The 16,380-nt window shown below is 32.0% G+C and overlaps 1 protein-coding gene across 3 annotated transcripts in view; it reads right to left on the bottom strand.

Moving 5' to 3' along the window:
* Nucleotides 1-16,380, bottom strand: part of LOC136974308 (uncharacterized) — a 290,946-nt gene that overhangs the window by 191,876 nt on the left and 82,690 nt on the right. For all 3 annotated transcript variants that reach the window (XR_010880624.1, XM_067269150.1, XM_067269149.1), the window contains exons 6-15: nt 15,673-15,866; nt 10,852-11,420; nt 10,632-10,779; nt 9,523-9,769; nt 9,103-9,260; nt 8,965-9,025; nt 8,358-8,890; nt 8,098-8,284; nt 6,338-6,570; nt 6,197-6,259 (exon numbers count right to left, since the gene is read on the bottom strand). Coding sequence is in view for 2 of the 3 variants with exons in the window: in XM_067269150.1 (XP_067125251.1) it covers nt 6,197-6,259; nt 6,338-6,570; nt 8,098-8,284; nt 8,358-8,890; nt 8,965-9,025; nt 9,103-9,260; nt 9,523-9,769; nt 10,632-10,779; nt 10,852-11,420; nt 15,673-15,866 (2,393 nt within the window). In the remaining variant the exon portion in view is untranslated. The remainder of the gene's footprint in view (nt 1-6,196; nt 6,260-6,337; nt 6,571-8,097; nt 8,285-8,357; nt 8,891-8,964; nt 9,026-9,102; nt 9,261-9,522; nt 9,770-10,631; nt 10,780-10,851; nt 11,421-15,672; nt 15,867-16,380) is intronic.

Raw genomic sequence — 16,380 nt, 5'->3', positions numbered from 1 at the left:
TTCAGGTGCGTCTTATAGTCCGTATATATATAGAAATATATATATATTTCTTTAAATAAAAATTTTAAAAAATTAAAGTGGAAGTAGTTGGGATTAAAAAAAAGTAAAACGTATATTCAGAAAAGCGTTACTACCGATTTCTCTCATACATTGTAAACTACGGGCTATTTATGTAAAGATTATAAATAAACGATCAACAATCACTCTATAGAGGCAATTAGCTTCTAAATTATGACTGCAAATTCTTAGCATTACACGTAAATGATTAAGAATAGATTCTTCATATATTTTCTTAGCATTCGTTTAAAAAAATAATAGATGCGAGTTCAGTTTTTATACATAAATAATAAAATATATCTTAATAATAACCTAGTAAAAACAAGCTAAAAAATATATATATATAAGATACATTCGGACTGCAGCCATTTTTTCGGGAATGTTTCTTCTTTTAAATGTATAGAAAATAGCTTTCAAATGACCCCTCCCCAAGATTTTTACATTTTTGGACTCGGGGGACCTTGAAACGTCGAGAAATGCAAAAAATTCGGGGGTTTTTCCTCTATGTATGATGTCGTGTGTGAGGGGACACGACTTTGTTCATCCTCTTTGAAGCTTAATAACTTTCTGTGCTTTTTGTCGAAAATGTCTGAGAAATTGTGCAGAGTGGTTTGTTTATTAGGGGGATCGAAGCTATTAAATTTTGATGGTTAAATGTCGAGAGGTTGGAGAGATAAAGGGGATCGTATGTACGGTACATCCAGTAGGGTCGGACTTAACGATGATTTTACTGGTTATTAGCATTCACAATTTTATATAAAACCCATTCCTACCCTGGAAATTAAGCTGTTTGCCATTTTATAATAATTAAAAATATAAAATATTCTTTTGGTAAAATATCGTAACAGATGGCGCCACCAAATGTTGCCGGAAAAGTTGAGCAACTCGTTGATGTGATTGTGGTCAGTGGCCGTTGTTTGGAGGTTTGACGTATTTCGTAAAAGTATCGAATCTTTTCATATTATTTATTTAGATATTAAGATCACTATCGTAATAATTTACATCTATTTACATAAAACAATCATTTTAAGGTGACAAAAATCTATTTCTTGTTAGTGTTACATTTGACTTATTTTACTATCTAAATTATAAAGTTGTCGATTAATTTATCGGCAATTAATTAAAATCCTAACACTTAAATTATAGTTTAAAATAACGATAAAAATTATTTATTAAGCTACATTAAAATATATACGAGATACGCTACTAATTTGTACATGATATATTGCCGGTGTACGCTATTAAAATTTTAACGTTATACAGAACTCTATAAAAATTTCGTCCGTTATTTAAATGGCATTAAGAAAATTTTCGAAACTGGTCTTTCTTAAATCTACCGTAAAGTAATTTTAGTAACAAAAATATTTTTGTTTAAAATCCTAACAAATCACCCGGATTTCTAATTCGAGAAACCATCCATTTAAGAAAACAAATTGCCTAACGCCGAAATTTCTTTGAAAATGTTGCAAAATATAAATTTGTTAATGTTACAATGTCTTACAAGGCAGAAGAAGGAGGAGAAAAACAGAAAAATATCTCAACAAAATAATAAATATTTATGAAAAGTTTCCAGGGATTTCGACCTCCCGAATCCGTTTCTGAATTCCTCAGAGCGTAGTTCGACCCTTAACCTCGCGGCCATTTTATTGAAAGTCCAAAAACCCACTCGCTATATACATGTTATTTCAAATTAAACTTGACATTTCCCAGCTGGCTACAGCAAAAACTATTCATGAAAGTTTGGGAGTGCCTTAATGAGATTATGGGAATTTTTTCTAGAGCAAAGAAAAGTTAGTTCCAAAAACACCACTACAGGCCGGTTTTTATGCTGAAATAATGGCATATATGGCCTGCAAAGTTCCCAGACTTGAATCCGTAAGATTTTTTCCGGGCTGTCAAAGACTCGATCTACCGTGATCCCATAACATCGCTGTCAGACCTTAAAGGACAGCATGGCACGCCATTTGCGTGGCATTCCAAGGCATACAACTGCATGCAATCGTTGAACATGCTGTTTTACTCTTTCAAATGGTAGCAGACAATGATGGCCATCACGTGTTGTTCACATAAAGCTAAAATATGCCCTGTAGTGGTGATTTTTGAAACTAACTCTTTTTGCTCTATAAAAAATTCCCATTATCTCATTAAGCATTCTCAAACTTTCGTAACTTATAAATAGTTTTTGCTGTTTGCTGTAGCCAGATGGAAAATGTCAAGTTTAATTTCGGAAACCTTGTATTTGGAAACTCGATTGAATACAGTATACCATGGTTTAAATAAATGAAAATCAAAACCACAAATACCGAAATGTGATTAAAAGAATAGCTTATAAATGGATAAAATTAGCTTTTTGATTTATTTAAAATTACGATTGTTGGATACGCGAATGTAGGCTGGTAATTGTTTTAATAATATATGTCGGGTACGGATAGTAATCGGGCAAACAGAAATTATATTTCCTTTTAAAGAAATTAGAATGGAATTCGATTGATTCTCGGAATTTTTGCAGGTAATTTCGGTTTCCGCGCCTCATTTAGGCAGCCCGATCCCGATAAAAATGTAATTAGTCCGTAATTAACAATAGCCAGAGAAGTTAACTTTTTTCAGTCACTTGCTATCATTAACGAGTCAGTATTTTTCGAATTTTTAAACTTGTTACCTTTAAAAAGAGAAAAATAAAAGTAAAAACATTATAACTAAAACTAAATTTTCCTACTTTTTAACTTCATACAGTTATACATATTTAGAAAACATGTAAAATATAAAAGATGAAAAATATATATAATATATACGCATTTTCATTTGTCATTATCAAAGCATAGCTACTCAAAGTGTAACATTAAGCTGTGTTATTATAACAAAAATTAATACAGAATTTTATCAGTAATTTCGGAAATTTATTTTCTTTTTTTTCCTGTTTATCATTTGACTGAGGAACTGGTTAATATCTCAATTCGAAAATTCGAGGTATCGCCCAACATTACAGATAAGCAAATAATAGAATGACGTACGGATTTCTATTTTTAATAAAATTCCATAATTTTGACGCTTTCAAATTTATTATTTTTTTCTTATTAGAGCATTTTGGAACACAGGGCAAGCTTCAAATTATGGCGATCGGTCAAAAAGTGACCCTCCCAAAAGTTTTACATTTTTGAACTCGGGGACATTCAAACGTCGAGAAATGCAAAAAAAAAAAAAAAAAAAAAAAAAATCGACGTTATTTCTATATGTATGGATGGATGTTTGTTTGTTCGGGCACGATTTTCTTCACTCTCTTTGAAGCTTAATAACTCCCGTGCTTTTTGTCAAAAATTTATGAAATTTTGCAAGGAGGTTGTAGGAGATTGTATATTAGAGGAATCGATGGAATCGATGCTATTAAATTTTGGTTGGTAAAGGTCGACTGGGTGAGGAGATAAAGAGGGTCGCGTGTCATATCTTGAGTAGAGTCTTCATGACGATTTTACTCATTATATACTCATTTACTCGTTAAGCATTTACAATTTTTTATAAAACTCATCACCACCCTCAAAATTAAGTTTTTCGCCATTTTATAATTGTTAAAAATATAAAAAAATTTTAAAAATAAAGCATGATAATAGATGGCGTTACCAAATGTTGCCTGTAAAGTTAAGAAAACTCGTTGCTGAATTTTTTATGTTACCCTCGGTGGCCGTGTCCGTAGCTAATTTATTAAAATTATATATATATATAGTAATATAATTTAAACTTTTATAAATGAATTCCAACATTGTTTACACGATCAAATTTTAAAAAAGGTCATTAAGAGAATCACAAAGAGATCATAAGATCATATCGTTTTTAAATTCTTAAATATAAACATTACAAAACAATAAGATTCTACGATAATTGAAAATGTTCGAAACAAACTGATTTAATTCCAAAATATAATGTAATGAATGCTATTGAAATTCAATTTGCAATATATAATTTTACAAATATAATATATATATTCGTTTGTTTAACAGTTTAATCATATTCCAGTTATCTTTATCTTTCACAGTTTGACAGAAATTTATTTAGAATAAATAGCTTCAATTCTCATTTAGTCTTTCAATGATAACTTACTACTGTATTTTCCGACAATAAACACTTGATTCTTTCAATTCTCTTGTCGGTTCGATTGTTTCGATTCGCCTGGATAAGAATACGATACTCGCAAGCACTCGAAATCCTAACCTTAACAATTTTCTACTTTTTCTTTTTCTTTTTATATTGTCTTGTTTATAAATAGGACTTATAAAGAGGGGCCTATAAGTACGAAACACACAAAAAGAGTGTACAGGTGAAAATAAAGATATTTTGTTTTAACTTTTGACTAAGACTTCCTCTCTTTTCTAATCAGGAACTACACCAGTATAACGAGCAAATATTCATTGTGACATCATCACAATGCCGGGTTGCAATTGTTAATCATATTTTAAATTTATTTAACTTAAAATATATGCTTTCCACCTCAAATTAATAGTGGCTTGTCCCCGTACATCATACTTTTCCTTTTACAATAGAGTAGTGCCGTTCATCTATCTATCACCTTTCGGGGGAAATTTTTGAATTGAAATAACGTAATTTCCGGTTTGCATCGGAAGTTCGTGCAAGTTAATCGGGACCTCGTGTCCCCTAAGATTTCCATATCTGGTCTCGGCTTATTTGGAAGACTTTGCAGTTCGGATTCGGATTTTTCGTTTGTTTTTATCCTCGTTTGTGATTAATTCTCACCAATATAGACGAAGTAGAATAAGCGGAAATCAACTTATTTAAGGAAGGCGAGTTTAGTAAATCGATTGGTCGATTAATTACTCTAAATCGTCTACGTTTTTCTCCCGAGAACGTCTCTGCTTTTAAACTATATTATAATAAGAAACGAAGCAATTTACTTTGAAAATTAAACGTAATATTTGTACTTTTATTCGCAATAAAATAAAATATTAAGTGTCTTACATATACCCTATAGAGAAATCCATCAAAAGAAAAGAACTAAAATAAAATAAAGCTATTTTAAAAATCACAAACAAAGTCGAACGTCTAGTAAATAAGGATGCGAATGTAGTTTTCGAATCGTTTTACGTCATTAAATATAACAATTTAAACATAGAACGGAACAGTCCCATAATAATTTTAAAAAAACTAATAAAACGATGGAGCATTCGATAGAATTCATATACTAAATAAATATTCAGTCCTTTATAAATCAATACGGTGCTTCTAGATTAGCTTTACCGATGAGTCGATGCATTCGTTTTTATATTACTTTGGTTATATAGGCCCGTACCTAGAATTTTTTAATATACACAAAATGTATAAATAACACGAACAAATGCGGGTGACCGTAAAGGCAAAATAGTCGACGTATTAATTTAATACAAATAATAATAAATTCGATTCTAAATTTATGAAAAAATATTTATTAAATTTATAAACAGTTCACTGTATTATTTATACATTTTTATTTTTAATATATTTAAATATAAGATATATATATATATATTTATTTATTTATTTAAATATTAAATCATGTACCGTAAAACTTTACTTAAATATTTTAATTAAAATCTCCAACCTTAAATTAATAGTGGCTTGCCCCTGTAAATCATACTTTTCCTGTTATCAATGGAGTCATGCCTATCAGTTATCAAACTCTTTTCGGGGGAATTTTTGAATTAAAATAACGTAACTTCCGGTTCTCACCGGACATTCGTATATAATTAATCGAGGCCTCCCGTCTCCAAGCTTTCCGTATCTTGTCTCGATTTTCATCCATCTAACTCCGTTCTCGGAATTCAGGAAAGACAGGCAGACGACAGTGGGGATTTTTTTCAAATTGCAGCCCAAAAATTTTACTTATTGAAATTATAAGGCGTTTACGTTAAAAACTTGTTAAAAGAATATTAGCGTTTGCAATAACGAAGGTGTAATTATCACCGTTAATCCTCGGCGATAGTATTCTGACATTGGTAGGTTTCTATAGTTAATTCCAAAAGATGTATTGACATTAATCTTCCGAGCTAAACGGTCATTCGACGATTGAATAGTTTCATCCGAGGTCAACGTACAAGCGATCTACATTCACATAGTAAACAAAGTACTTTAAGCCTTAAATAAGAACTAATCCTACCTTTCTATACTCGTCGTCGATATCGTCCACATCGTTTCTTTTTTCCGTATTCCCTTCTTCTTCCTGCAAAAATTCGTCGTTTATTTTAAGGGATTTATAAACGGTTTAAACGAATATATCGATATAATTTAATATAATTACGTGTATATCCAATTCCAATCTCAATTCTTCGGCAAAGGAGCCGTACGGATTTCCCATGGTATTAAGACGTTGGAGAAACTCTCGTAATTCGTGACACACCAGTGGATTTTGCGTGAAATCCTGATGACAGAACGTCACCCATTCGTAAAGTAATCTAAGAACTACGCGATGATTTTGCAGAGTATCGCTCGGCTTGACTGATGTTAGATTGCTTGCATTTTGATTGGCATTAACTAGAAAATTGATTAAAGTTATCGATTAAAAAACACTTCTATCCGGATAAAATTCTTTTTTAATTTTAAATTAATAATTTTTTCCCACCATTATTTAAAAAAATAATAATGATTCGATAGGTAACGCGATCGTTTTACTTAAATATCGTTGGAAATAGGAAATGCCACTCATCGCAAGGTCGTCTACTACTTATCACAATAAACTCGGGATTTAATAAGTTCTAGAATGTCTTTTGTAATGTAATACTTTATTTTTTCCCATCCGAACCTGAAAGGAATACGAAAACTATCTAGTACACTTAAATACTACTTATTAAATAATATTTATAATTATTTATTTGAAATATATCTGTGCTTTTATTCCAAGAAATGAATAAATTTTTAATTAACTACCAAGGATCTGAGCCGGAATCATTTTGTACTATAACATTTTTTTAAGTATCTAGTACTTAAATCTCAAAATAACCTCCCGACAATGGCAACTCCCATCGAAAACCATCTTTTCCCGTCTGTCCGCCGTTCGGAGGTATCACTCTATATACCTTATATTACTATATACTCGTTTTCATGTTTATATTCCTAAATAAAGACTTAATACTAAATATAATTTATATTCTTGAAATATTAGCATTCCTATTAATGTATTGAGAACGTAAACTGCCCGAGAACGTGCATGCCTGATTTTTATCCAGTCTATTTTTTTTATATTTTATTTGTGGTTTAAGGCCCTTTACCACTCAAAGAGAGTATAAAACGGCCCCTATCCAGTCTATTTATAAATAGACTCGAAACAATATTAAACGAATGGTATAGTATCTTCTTTAGTAAAGGAAAAAATTTACTTAAATAAATGAATTTCTTGATAAAAGTAAAAATTTCAGTTGTGTACTGTAAATATGCTTAGGAAGAAAAAAAAATGTTTTGTTTAAATTTAACTCAACAGATGGCGCGATGTGTTTTTACGGTTTATTTATTTTTTTTTTATTCCAGTCGTATGCCATTATGTCTTACAGTAAATTTCGTGTTAACAATTTATATTGTCGACATAAATAAAGCGTAATAAAATATATTGCTACACGAAGTATTTAGCGACAGAAACGTGGTTGATACTTTCCAGTTTGCTCGAAATAAGTTACTGTATTTCAAGAACCAGTGAAGTAGCAATGGATAATAAACTTAAATACTCTATTCTTATATTTTATTAACACAAAAGTGAAAACAATAAAGAAAAGTTTGCCTTCATATTATACTTAAAAAATCAATTATAACTTTTTTTTATTAAATTTATTTTTAGGGATTGTAGCTGGTTAGTCCCCTTGGCTGTATCAATACGAATGAAAATTACTCACCTTAAAAGCGTAAAAATCATTTAAATAGCTTAAAAATTTATTAATTTTATCAATTATTTAATGAAGAATCAATAGTAAAATATAAAAAATTCGCTGTTTATTTATATAGTTGCTTATACGAATGGTAGTGATGTATAGTTAGCATGAAAAATATACATTTGATAGTGAAAGGAACTACCTGATGGGACTATGGTAGAAGTTTTATTTGTGGAAGTATAAGTGCCTTCGGTTGTAGCACTACGGATTAAAGGGCCATGAGCGTGTGAACCGGGAAGTTGGAGAGAATTATGAAAAGTCACTCGAGGCACGGAACAGGATCGTGGACGTGCTACGGATGCGACGATATCCGAAGGTCTAGGATTAGGCTAAATAATAATTTGAATATTATAAAAATTAAATTTTACGAGATAAAACCTGAAACATTTGAATTTAAAATACCTGAACGTCAAATTGTGGAAGATTCTGAATTTCACGTTGAAAAGCTAGAATTGTCTCTTCGTTCTCGGAGGGAGAAGAAATATTTTCGGCAAATTGCTGTTTAAATTTTTTCCGTTTTAGACTAGAAAACCTGAAACTTCTTTTAACATAAGATAACGGAGAAATGGGGGGAGTGGTTTGACCGTCGTTCTCCGTACAGGTAGATATTGTTTGAGCTTCCGGAGTTTGAATCACCACCTTGTTATGATCGGTTTTGGATTGTTGAGAAACAATACAATTTATACTCAAATTAACTTTACGTCTTCCTCTAAGCGATTCCTCGTTCTCGATTAAACTGGAATTACTTCTGTTTTCTACCGACAACATACTTGACTTGGAAGTTGTTCTGATTACGCGATTCTGAATTGGACATCCGAGCAATCGATGCATCAGTAGTCTGATCACTACTAACGGGTGAATGACTAAGGGTAATCCCGAGAGAAAATATATAGTACTTCCTCTTGCCACAGACCGTGCTCTACTCGAATCGTGATCTGAAAAGAATCCGTTTAAATTAAATTTCCAATTAAATATTAACGACAGAATTTGTCATTGTAGTAATAGATACCTCTATGGTGTCTATTTATAATATCTTCGTTTTCCCAAGTATCGTCCTTTTTCATTCTCTTCTAATAAAAGAAGAAATGTTATTTTAAACCCAGTCCAGTGATTTTATTTATAATTTTTGATTAAAAATTCCACGTACCTCGACGTCTTTTAACAATTCCAAGATAATGGCTTCTAGAGAAGCGGCGGCTATTTGGTTGTTGCTATTGGCGATAATAGATGGTGCTAACGACGTCTCCATAATGTAAGTGTCCTCGTTGGAGTCCATCAAAGGAGTCGGGGGAAGAACCGCCTCCTCTAAGCGGATATATAACAAACAATGTTACGTGACTATCCATCAAAGAACAGAAGGAGTCGATAGTTTAGTAATCTACGTCGCAGTTAATTACTTAAGAATGGATCGTTATTTTCACCTGTTGTCTAGAAATATAAAGCTAGCTAACCTATCGATCATAACTAATTGCCTTATTTATGTAATCTAGCATTAACCTATATTCGGAATATATATATATTTTTTATTTCTTTTTTTTTTAATTATGCGTAACGGTACAGTACTCACCGAGCAAATCAAACAGATAAACCTTCTGTCTTAATCTCTGTTCCAATCCCATATACACTAGAATTCTGGCGGCGTGGTGCTTCACATACCGGGCATATTTGGTACTGTGGTTTGTGTAGTACCACTCGTCAGAAGGCAGCACCAATTGAGTGAGATTATCGGTCAAATCTGATTCCAACAATGTAGGATGATAAGATGGGTCTAAGGCCAAGGTAGCCACGGTTTGAAGTATAAGGCAAAGTAATTGCTAAAAAATAAAATTACACAAAAATTAAGTTATTTATTCAGAAAAAATATTTTAAAATGTTCTACGGTACACTCAATTTAATCATCTATTAGTGATGTAGCTCTTATGATATTTTCAGACAACATCTAACTTCATTTCCTTTCTAGTTTATTCTACGTTTTACGAAATTATCAACTTTTATGTTTAATGATACATTAAATTTAAAGAAATTGCATTTTTACCTTAAAAACGGTTCAAAGATACAGTAAGAAGCGCGGAATGAAAAGTAAACAGCCAGTATTCTATAATTTAATTATTATACAGATTTATTCCTCTCTAAAATCATTCTTTCAAAAGCAAGAAATTCGAAGAAATAATTTGAAACGAAATGAATTTGAGTTAAATAACTTATAATCAATTAAAATCGAATATTTCAAGTGAACAACCGTATCTTCAAGTACGAGATTGTAAAATCTCTAAAATAAAATATTCAAATTTTCGAAAATTTTATTTACTTTCCATTATTTCAATTTTCTTCGGAAATCCACTTAAGATACAGACACATGGCTTTTATTTAAAAGTTACTTTAAAAACCATAAAACTATGTTCCGTAGAACTACTTAAATAATTTTATTATCGAAAGAGAATGTCAATTCAATCTTTACTAATACTCTATTATTCACATCTTTGCAGGCATTTTAAAATAATTCGAAATATTAATTTGTTAAAATACTTTTATCGATTTCTTATAAATAATTCCTGTGAAATTAGAACAATAATTCTTATCGTTTCAACGAAAATCGAACGTAAATTTAATAAGTTAGAAGTAAAATACTGTAAGTAAAAATTTCTATAAATAGCTTTCATTATTTTATAATCTTACTGGATCGTGAGTTGAATCTAAAGCAGCAACTAATATCCTTAAATGGCCGTCTTGCATTAATTTCTTTTGGCCATCTTCCGACTGACTGATATAGAGTAAGGATCGAGCACTCAAAACTTGAAGACAATGGTAGCTGCAATGACGCCACCTAAAAACGACACAACAGTTAGACAGACACATTTACCAGGTTTAACTTCCACTGTATAGATATAAAATTTACCTATGACTGGGAGTACAATGTTGTCTCGTACCCACGACTCTTTTGTGGAGAGTAATGGCATTATTGAGAATGTTGAGCATTAGATCGATTCCTTGATCGGTCATAATGTCTAAAACGGATTCGCTAACTTCTATCTCTTCTTCGTGTTCGGATACGGGTATATTTGTTTCGGTGGTAGAACCCTGTTCTTTAGAACCAATTTTCCATCCGTGACTCCACCATTTGGCATCGGAACTTCTCGCACGCGTAAATTTCCAAGGCAATACGTGAGAAGAACAAGTAGGAGTCGAAGATTGGACTCGGTGGTTCTCTTTGAAACTCGACGAATGGCGAAAATGGGGAGAGTGGTGGATTTTAATACTTGTCCCCGTTTTTACTTTACATCTGGCCACTCCGTAAGATACGCAAACGTCGATAACTTTATTGAGGATCAGCAATGCCGTATATTGAAGCGCTTGGCCTCCTCGAAGATAACCAATCGAAACTCTAACTAATTGGCATAACTGAAGACTTAAGTATTCTTTCTTTTTATTAGATAAATGGTCTTGCGCGTGTTCTTCGATTATTGTCTGAAAAAGAAAATTCAAGTATCCTTTGTAAGTGTATCCTATTTAATTCTTAAAATACACAGAAAAGAAGAGCCGACAATTGCAAATACGGATAATAATCTCGTATCGGTTTTCAATCTAATTTAATAAAATGCGACAACTTCCACATAGGGCTTATCTTCTCCAAAAAATTGAATAAATAAATAAACGACTTTGTTCTAAAAAAATGAAATTTCCTCTGTAGAATTTTACAATACATCAAATGTTCCTTTTTAAATATTTAACCTACTTGAACATTCAAAAATCCATTCCATTTTTACTCGTATTACGTAGTATCGAATAAAAATATTCTTCTGGAGTAAATATTGAAGTAGTCTTGTGTATAAAAAAGGGACGAAAGTATAATATTTTTTCTAACTTTTTGCTATACTAAAAATAATATCTTCTGTTTTTAATATACAGTATATATATATATTTAAGATTTTTTTTACAAGAAAATGTTGTTATTCTGTGTTTTACGGTGTAAATAAATCGATAAAATTATTCTAATATACATCATTTTAATGTATAATATCCAGCAGATGTATATGTAATATTGTAATTAACGTAGTCTAATAAGTTAATTTATAGTATTCCGCCACGGTGACGTATCCGGGTAGTAAGAGGGAATAGGAGAACAGTTTCGTGCATTCAAAATCATATATAAACTAAACAATGGGAGGGGAGGGGTTGAACTTCAATGGACGTCCATTTTATTTCATTAAATTTTACGCAGTTTATAGGGGTTACACAGTTTTAGAGGGGGTTGAGTTTTGTTGGATGTCCGAAGAAGGGAGAGTATATAATATAGAGTTTCATAATATAGATATTAATTAGGGTACGTTACTTACTTAATGAGAAAGAAGAATTAAAGAATAAATAGACTGTAGTTGGGAATAAAAATAATTATTTCTGTTATTTCGTTTTATAAAAGTCAATATTTACATTTCTATAAAACGTCAAATTATTTAAAAAATAAAAAAAAATATTTTCAGATTTTAAAACTCGTCGACTGCGGCATTTATAGATTAAATAAAGAATGAATTATTCTTTTTTGTCGCAAAAATTTTTTCCATTTTTCAAATAACTCATACGTTACTGTATTTTCCAAAGGATAAATTCTTTTTGCTTTCTTTTATAATGTCAAACTTCCAGTCGAAAATATCTCAATTATAAATTATACAGTAATATTATAATTCCTATGATCTTCTGCATATATCTGTAATAATTAGTTTCAATATTAATAATATTTAAATTTAATATAAATTAACAAACATTGTTTACGATAGGGCAATTTGACAAGGGAAGAAAAAATGGGGTCGTGTGTATCTCCAGTAGGGTCGGACTGAATGGCGATTTAACCGGTTATTAACATTTACAATTTTTTTTATAAAACCCATCCCTACCCCGAAAATTAATCTTTTTGCCATTTTGTAATAGTTAGAAATATAAAAAGTTTTTTTAATAAAATATAACAGATGACGCCACCAAAAGTTGCCGGAAAAGTTAAGCAACTCGTTGCTGAATTTTTTAATTTATCGGGGGTATTAAAAAGGCGTAATTAAGGCACGACATATCCTTCGAAAGGGCCCGATTATACTTAAATCTTTATATAGAGTTGGCATTTTATTTCTTCTGAAAAAAAAATTATTTTCTTAAATTTTTGTCTTAAATAATATATAAATTTGAATTTTTTAAAAATATATTTTCATTTTATTTTTAAAATTTATCGTAACGCGTTGTATTTAGATCCATTTTACACAATTAAATAAGTGACATTTCATTTATTTCACGCACAAAACTTTAATATTTCCATTTTAATATTTCATTCTTTTGGGTTGGTCGAATTTTAATGAAGACCAATGCTTTACTTATTTTATAAATCACTGGCAGATAAGCCCGGCGTTGCTCGGGCAAAAAGTAACGATAGCGAAGATTAAAATTATTACATTATAGCCAATCTTACCAGTTTTCACAGAATGCAAGAATTAGGTCCCCCTGTTTCCAGACTAATTAGAAAATTTTTAGATGGGTCTAAAAATATGATCGATTTCCCGCAAAAAACCGCATCTGCACCTGTAAATCTTGCACACCGCTTTCTCTTAACACTTCCATTGTTAGGAAATGAACTTCTTTCCTCCCCACGTGGTACTCTACTAAAACGCAGTTAAAAACAAAAAAATGCATCTAAAATAGTACAGTAGAAGCTGAGTTCTTCAAGATAAGCTATAATCCTCTCCCTCTCCCCCGTGGGGGAATTTCGAAAAATCTCTTCTAAACGTTCTCGTGACGTATGCTGTGTACCAAATTTCGAGAGTGTTCTGGAATGTTCCACAATGATCTGGGATGTTCCGCGATGTTCCCGAACGTTCCAGAACATCCCGGAACATTCTGGAATGTTGTGGAATGCTCTCGAATACTCTCGAATGTTCTGGACTGTTCTAGAAATTTCTAGAGGGCGAAACTTCCAGCCCTATTATCTTCAACAGCACGCCCTTCAGGTAAAAACGGGAAACTTCTTCGTGGATGGAGGATAGAGGGCTACCACACTATATAACTCCCTTGATCGTACCGGAACTCGTTTTTGAGTTTTAGCGGCACGTACATTGTACACTTACTTTTATAATATATACAGTAGTGAACCGAAAATCGGAATCAATTGGGGACTGGGGTTGTTCAGATTAGGGATTTGGAGTGTACTATAGATTACCCCCTATGGAATTTAAGGACTTAGATTATATATTGGAACTCAGGGGACCGAGACGAGTTCAACGGTACCTTATTTTTGGACCGGAGACGAAAAATAAAAAAGTTATTATACTTTTTCACTTACCATACTTTTTTAATGCTCTCACGAAGACGGCACCATAGTTGCTAGTACTGCCATCTTGCGGTAAAGTCTGCAAACAATGACGTCGGACTACGGTCATCTCCCGGAGCGTTAAACACGCGATACGAGAGCGGAGAGAGCGACGCGACTTCCGATCATCGCGCGATCGCGATTTCGGTTAATGTTACTTATGGCAGTGAACATGGCGGCCCGACTGACCTCTTGTATGGGCGCCACCACACGCCGCCATGTACTAAACTAGTGATCGATTCACGGTAGTTCTTGAACAAAGTAAAAAAGGGGGGAAACGTCTACTAAAGGCAATTTTAACGGCAAGCCACGTGACTCCCTATCGCGATAGCGAGGCCAACTTAGCGACTCCCTATCATCGCGCGATCGCCGGAAAAAAGTATGATAACTTTTTTATTTTTCGTCTCCGGTCCAAAAGTAGGGTATCGTTGAACTCGTCTCGGTCCCCTCAGTTCAGATATATACCCAAACACACGAAATTCCATAGGGAGTAATCTATAGTATACCCGGGATTTGTTCCGATTACGGTTTATGTACGAAAAAATATATTAACCTGTCTGATGTTCAAATTTTTCTCCGTTGCGTGTCGCTTCGTGTTGAATTTTTCTCCGTCGCGTGTCGCTTCGCGTTGAATTTTCGTCGATTTTAAGCCTAACGAAAATTTTTACAATAATAATCGAGGTTATCGTATCGTTAAAAATTATTTCTGCATTTTATACAAACAAAATAAATATATTGAAGAATATAAAAACATGAAAATTATACTTTAGAAGTAAATCTAGTATCAAAAACGTTCGATTCAGCATGACACAGTCCGACTGAAAATCGTGCCGATTACCGGCGATTCCGATTACCGGGGTTCCGATTTACGAGTCTCTACTGTATTGATGATTATTCAATACTATAATACCGAATTATATAGCAGTAAAAAGTGAAAGATGAAAAAGCAATTATTTATTGTGACATTGTCGCAATGCCAGGCTAGAATTTTTAATCATATTTTTAATTTATTTAATTTTAGACTATACACTCTCCGTCTCAAATTAGTAGTGGCTTGCCCCTGTGCATCATACTTTCCTGATAAGAACAGAGTCGTGCCTGTAACTCCGAAAAATTTTTGAATTAATTGACGTGACTTCCGGAACAAACATGAAGTTCTTATACAGTTATTCGGGGCCTCTTCCCTCTAATATTTCCATATCTGGGCTTGATTTTCATCCATATAACTCAGTTCTCGAGATTAAGGAAGGACGAACAGTGGGAATTTATGGGTATACTAGTTTTTTAAATTGGCCAAAACAAAGATTGGCCCAGATTACCTACATAAATTCATCAAGATATATATATATATATATATATAGTGATGCATCTTACCAGTAATAATTTATTAAGTAGAGATGCTACCGGTCGATGAAATTTTTCTCCGTCAACCTGATTGGTCAATTCGATCATATTTGTCAAATGATTTTGCATTCCAATCAAAATGGACGTCAAACATTCGGGATTTGACGCCATTTTTGTCAGTACTTGTAAACTGCTTTCGATTTTCTCGGCGTAATTTTTATCATCTGTAAAATGTAAATAAAATGATAATTATATTTTATGTAAAACTTCATTTAATTTAATTCTATAATTATATATATATATATATATATTTTAAATTTTTAGATAATTTTTCACGGCTCGTGGGTGAAGCTTTGGCAATTAACTACCGAAATACGATTAATAATAAATGTGTGACGTCAGAAAAATTTTTTAAAATTCCGTCATGTGATAATTCAGTAAGTTTTATCTCGAAAATTTCATAATTAACCGTAAGAAGTTCTTAATAGATCGCGTGGCAAGGATATTTAATTAAACATTAATGGCATAAATTATAAAAGAAGTTAATCGAATACTGCGATGAAGATGCCAATTAAAACGTTGAAAACATCTGTAAAAAAAGACAAGAAGCTATTGCTAATTCAATTTACGGTGGAAATAAAGATTTCCACTTAATTTTTACATTGTTTTGTACAATTTTTACACTGTTAAAAATTCCTATAGTTTATTCAATTTCTCGCATCCCAATATTAAAAGTGT

This window comes from Centruroides vittatus, unplaced genomic scaffold (assembly GCF_030686945.1).
Source record: "Centruroides vittatus isolate TY-2023 unplaced genomic scaffold, ASM3068694v2 contig_347, whole genome shotgun sequence".
In the NCBI taxonomy this organism is placed as follows: domain Eukaryota; kingdom Metazoa; phylum Arthropoda; class Arachnida; order Scorpiones; family Buthidae; genus Centruroides; species Centruroides vittatus.
This window is presented reverse-complemented; position numbering and strand designations above follow the sequence as displayed.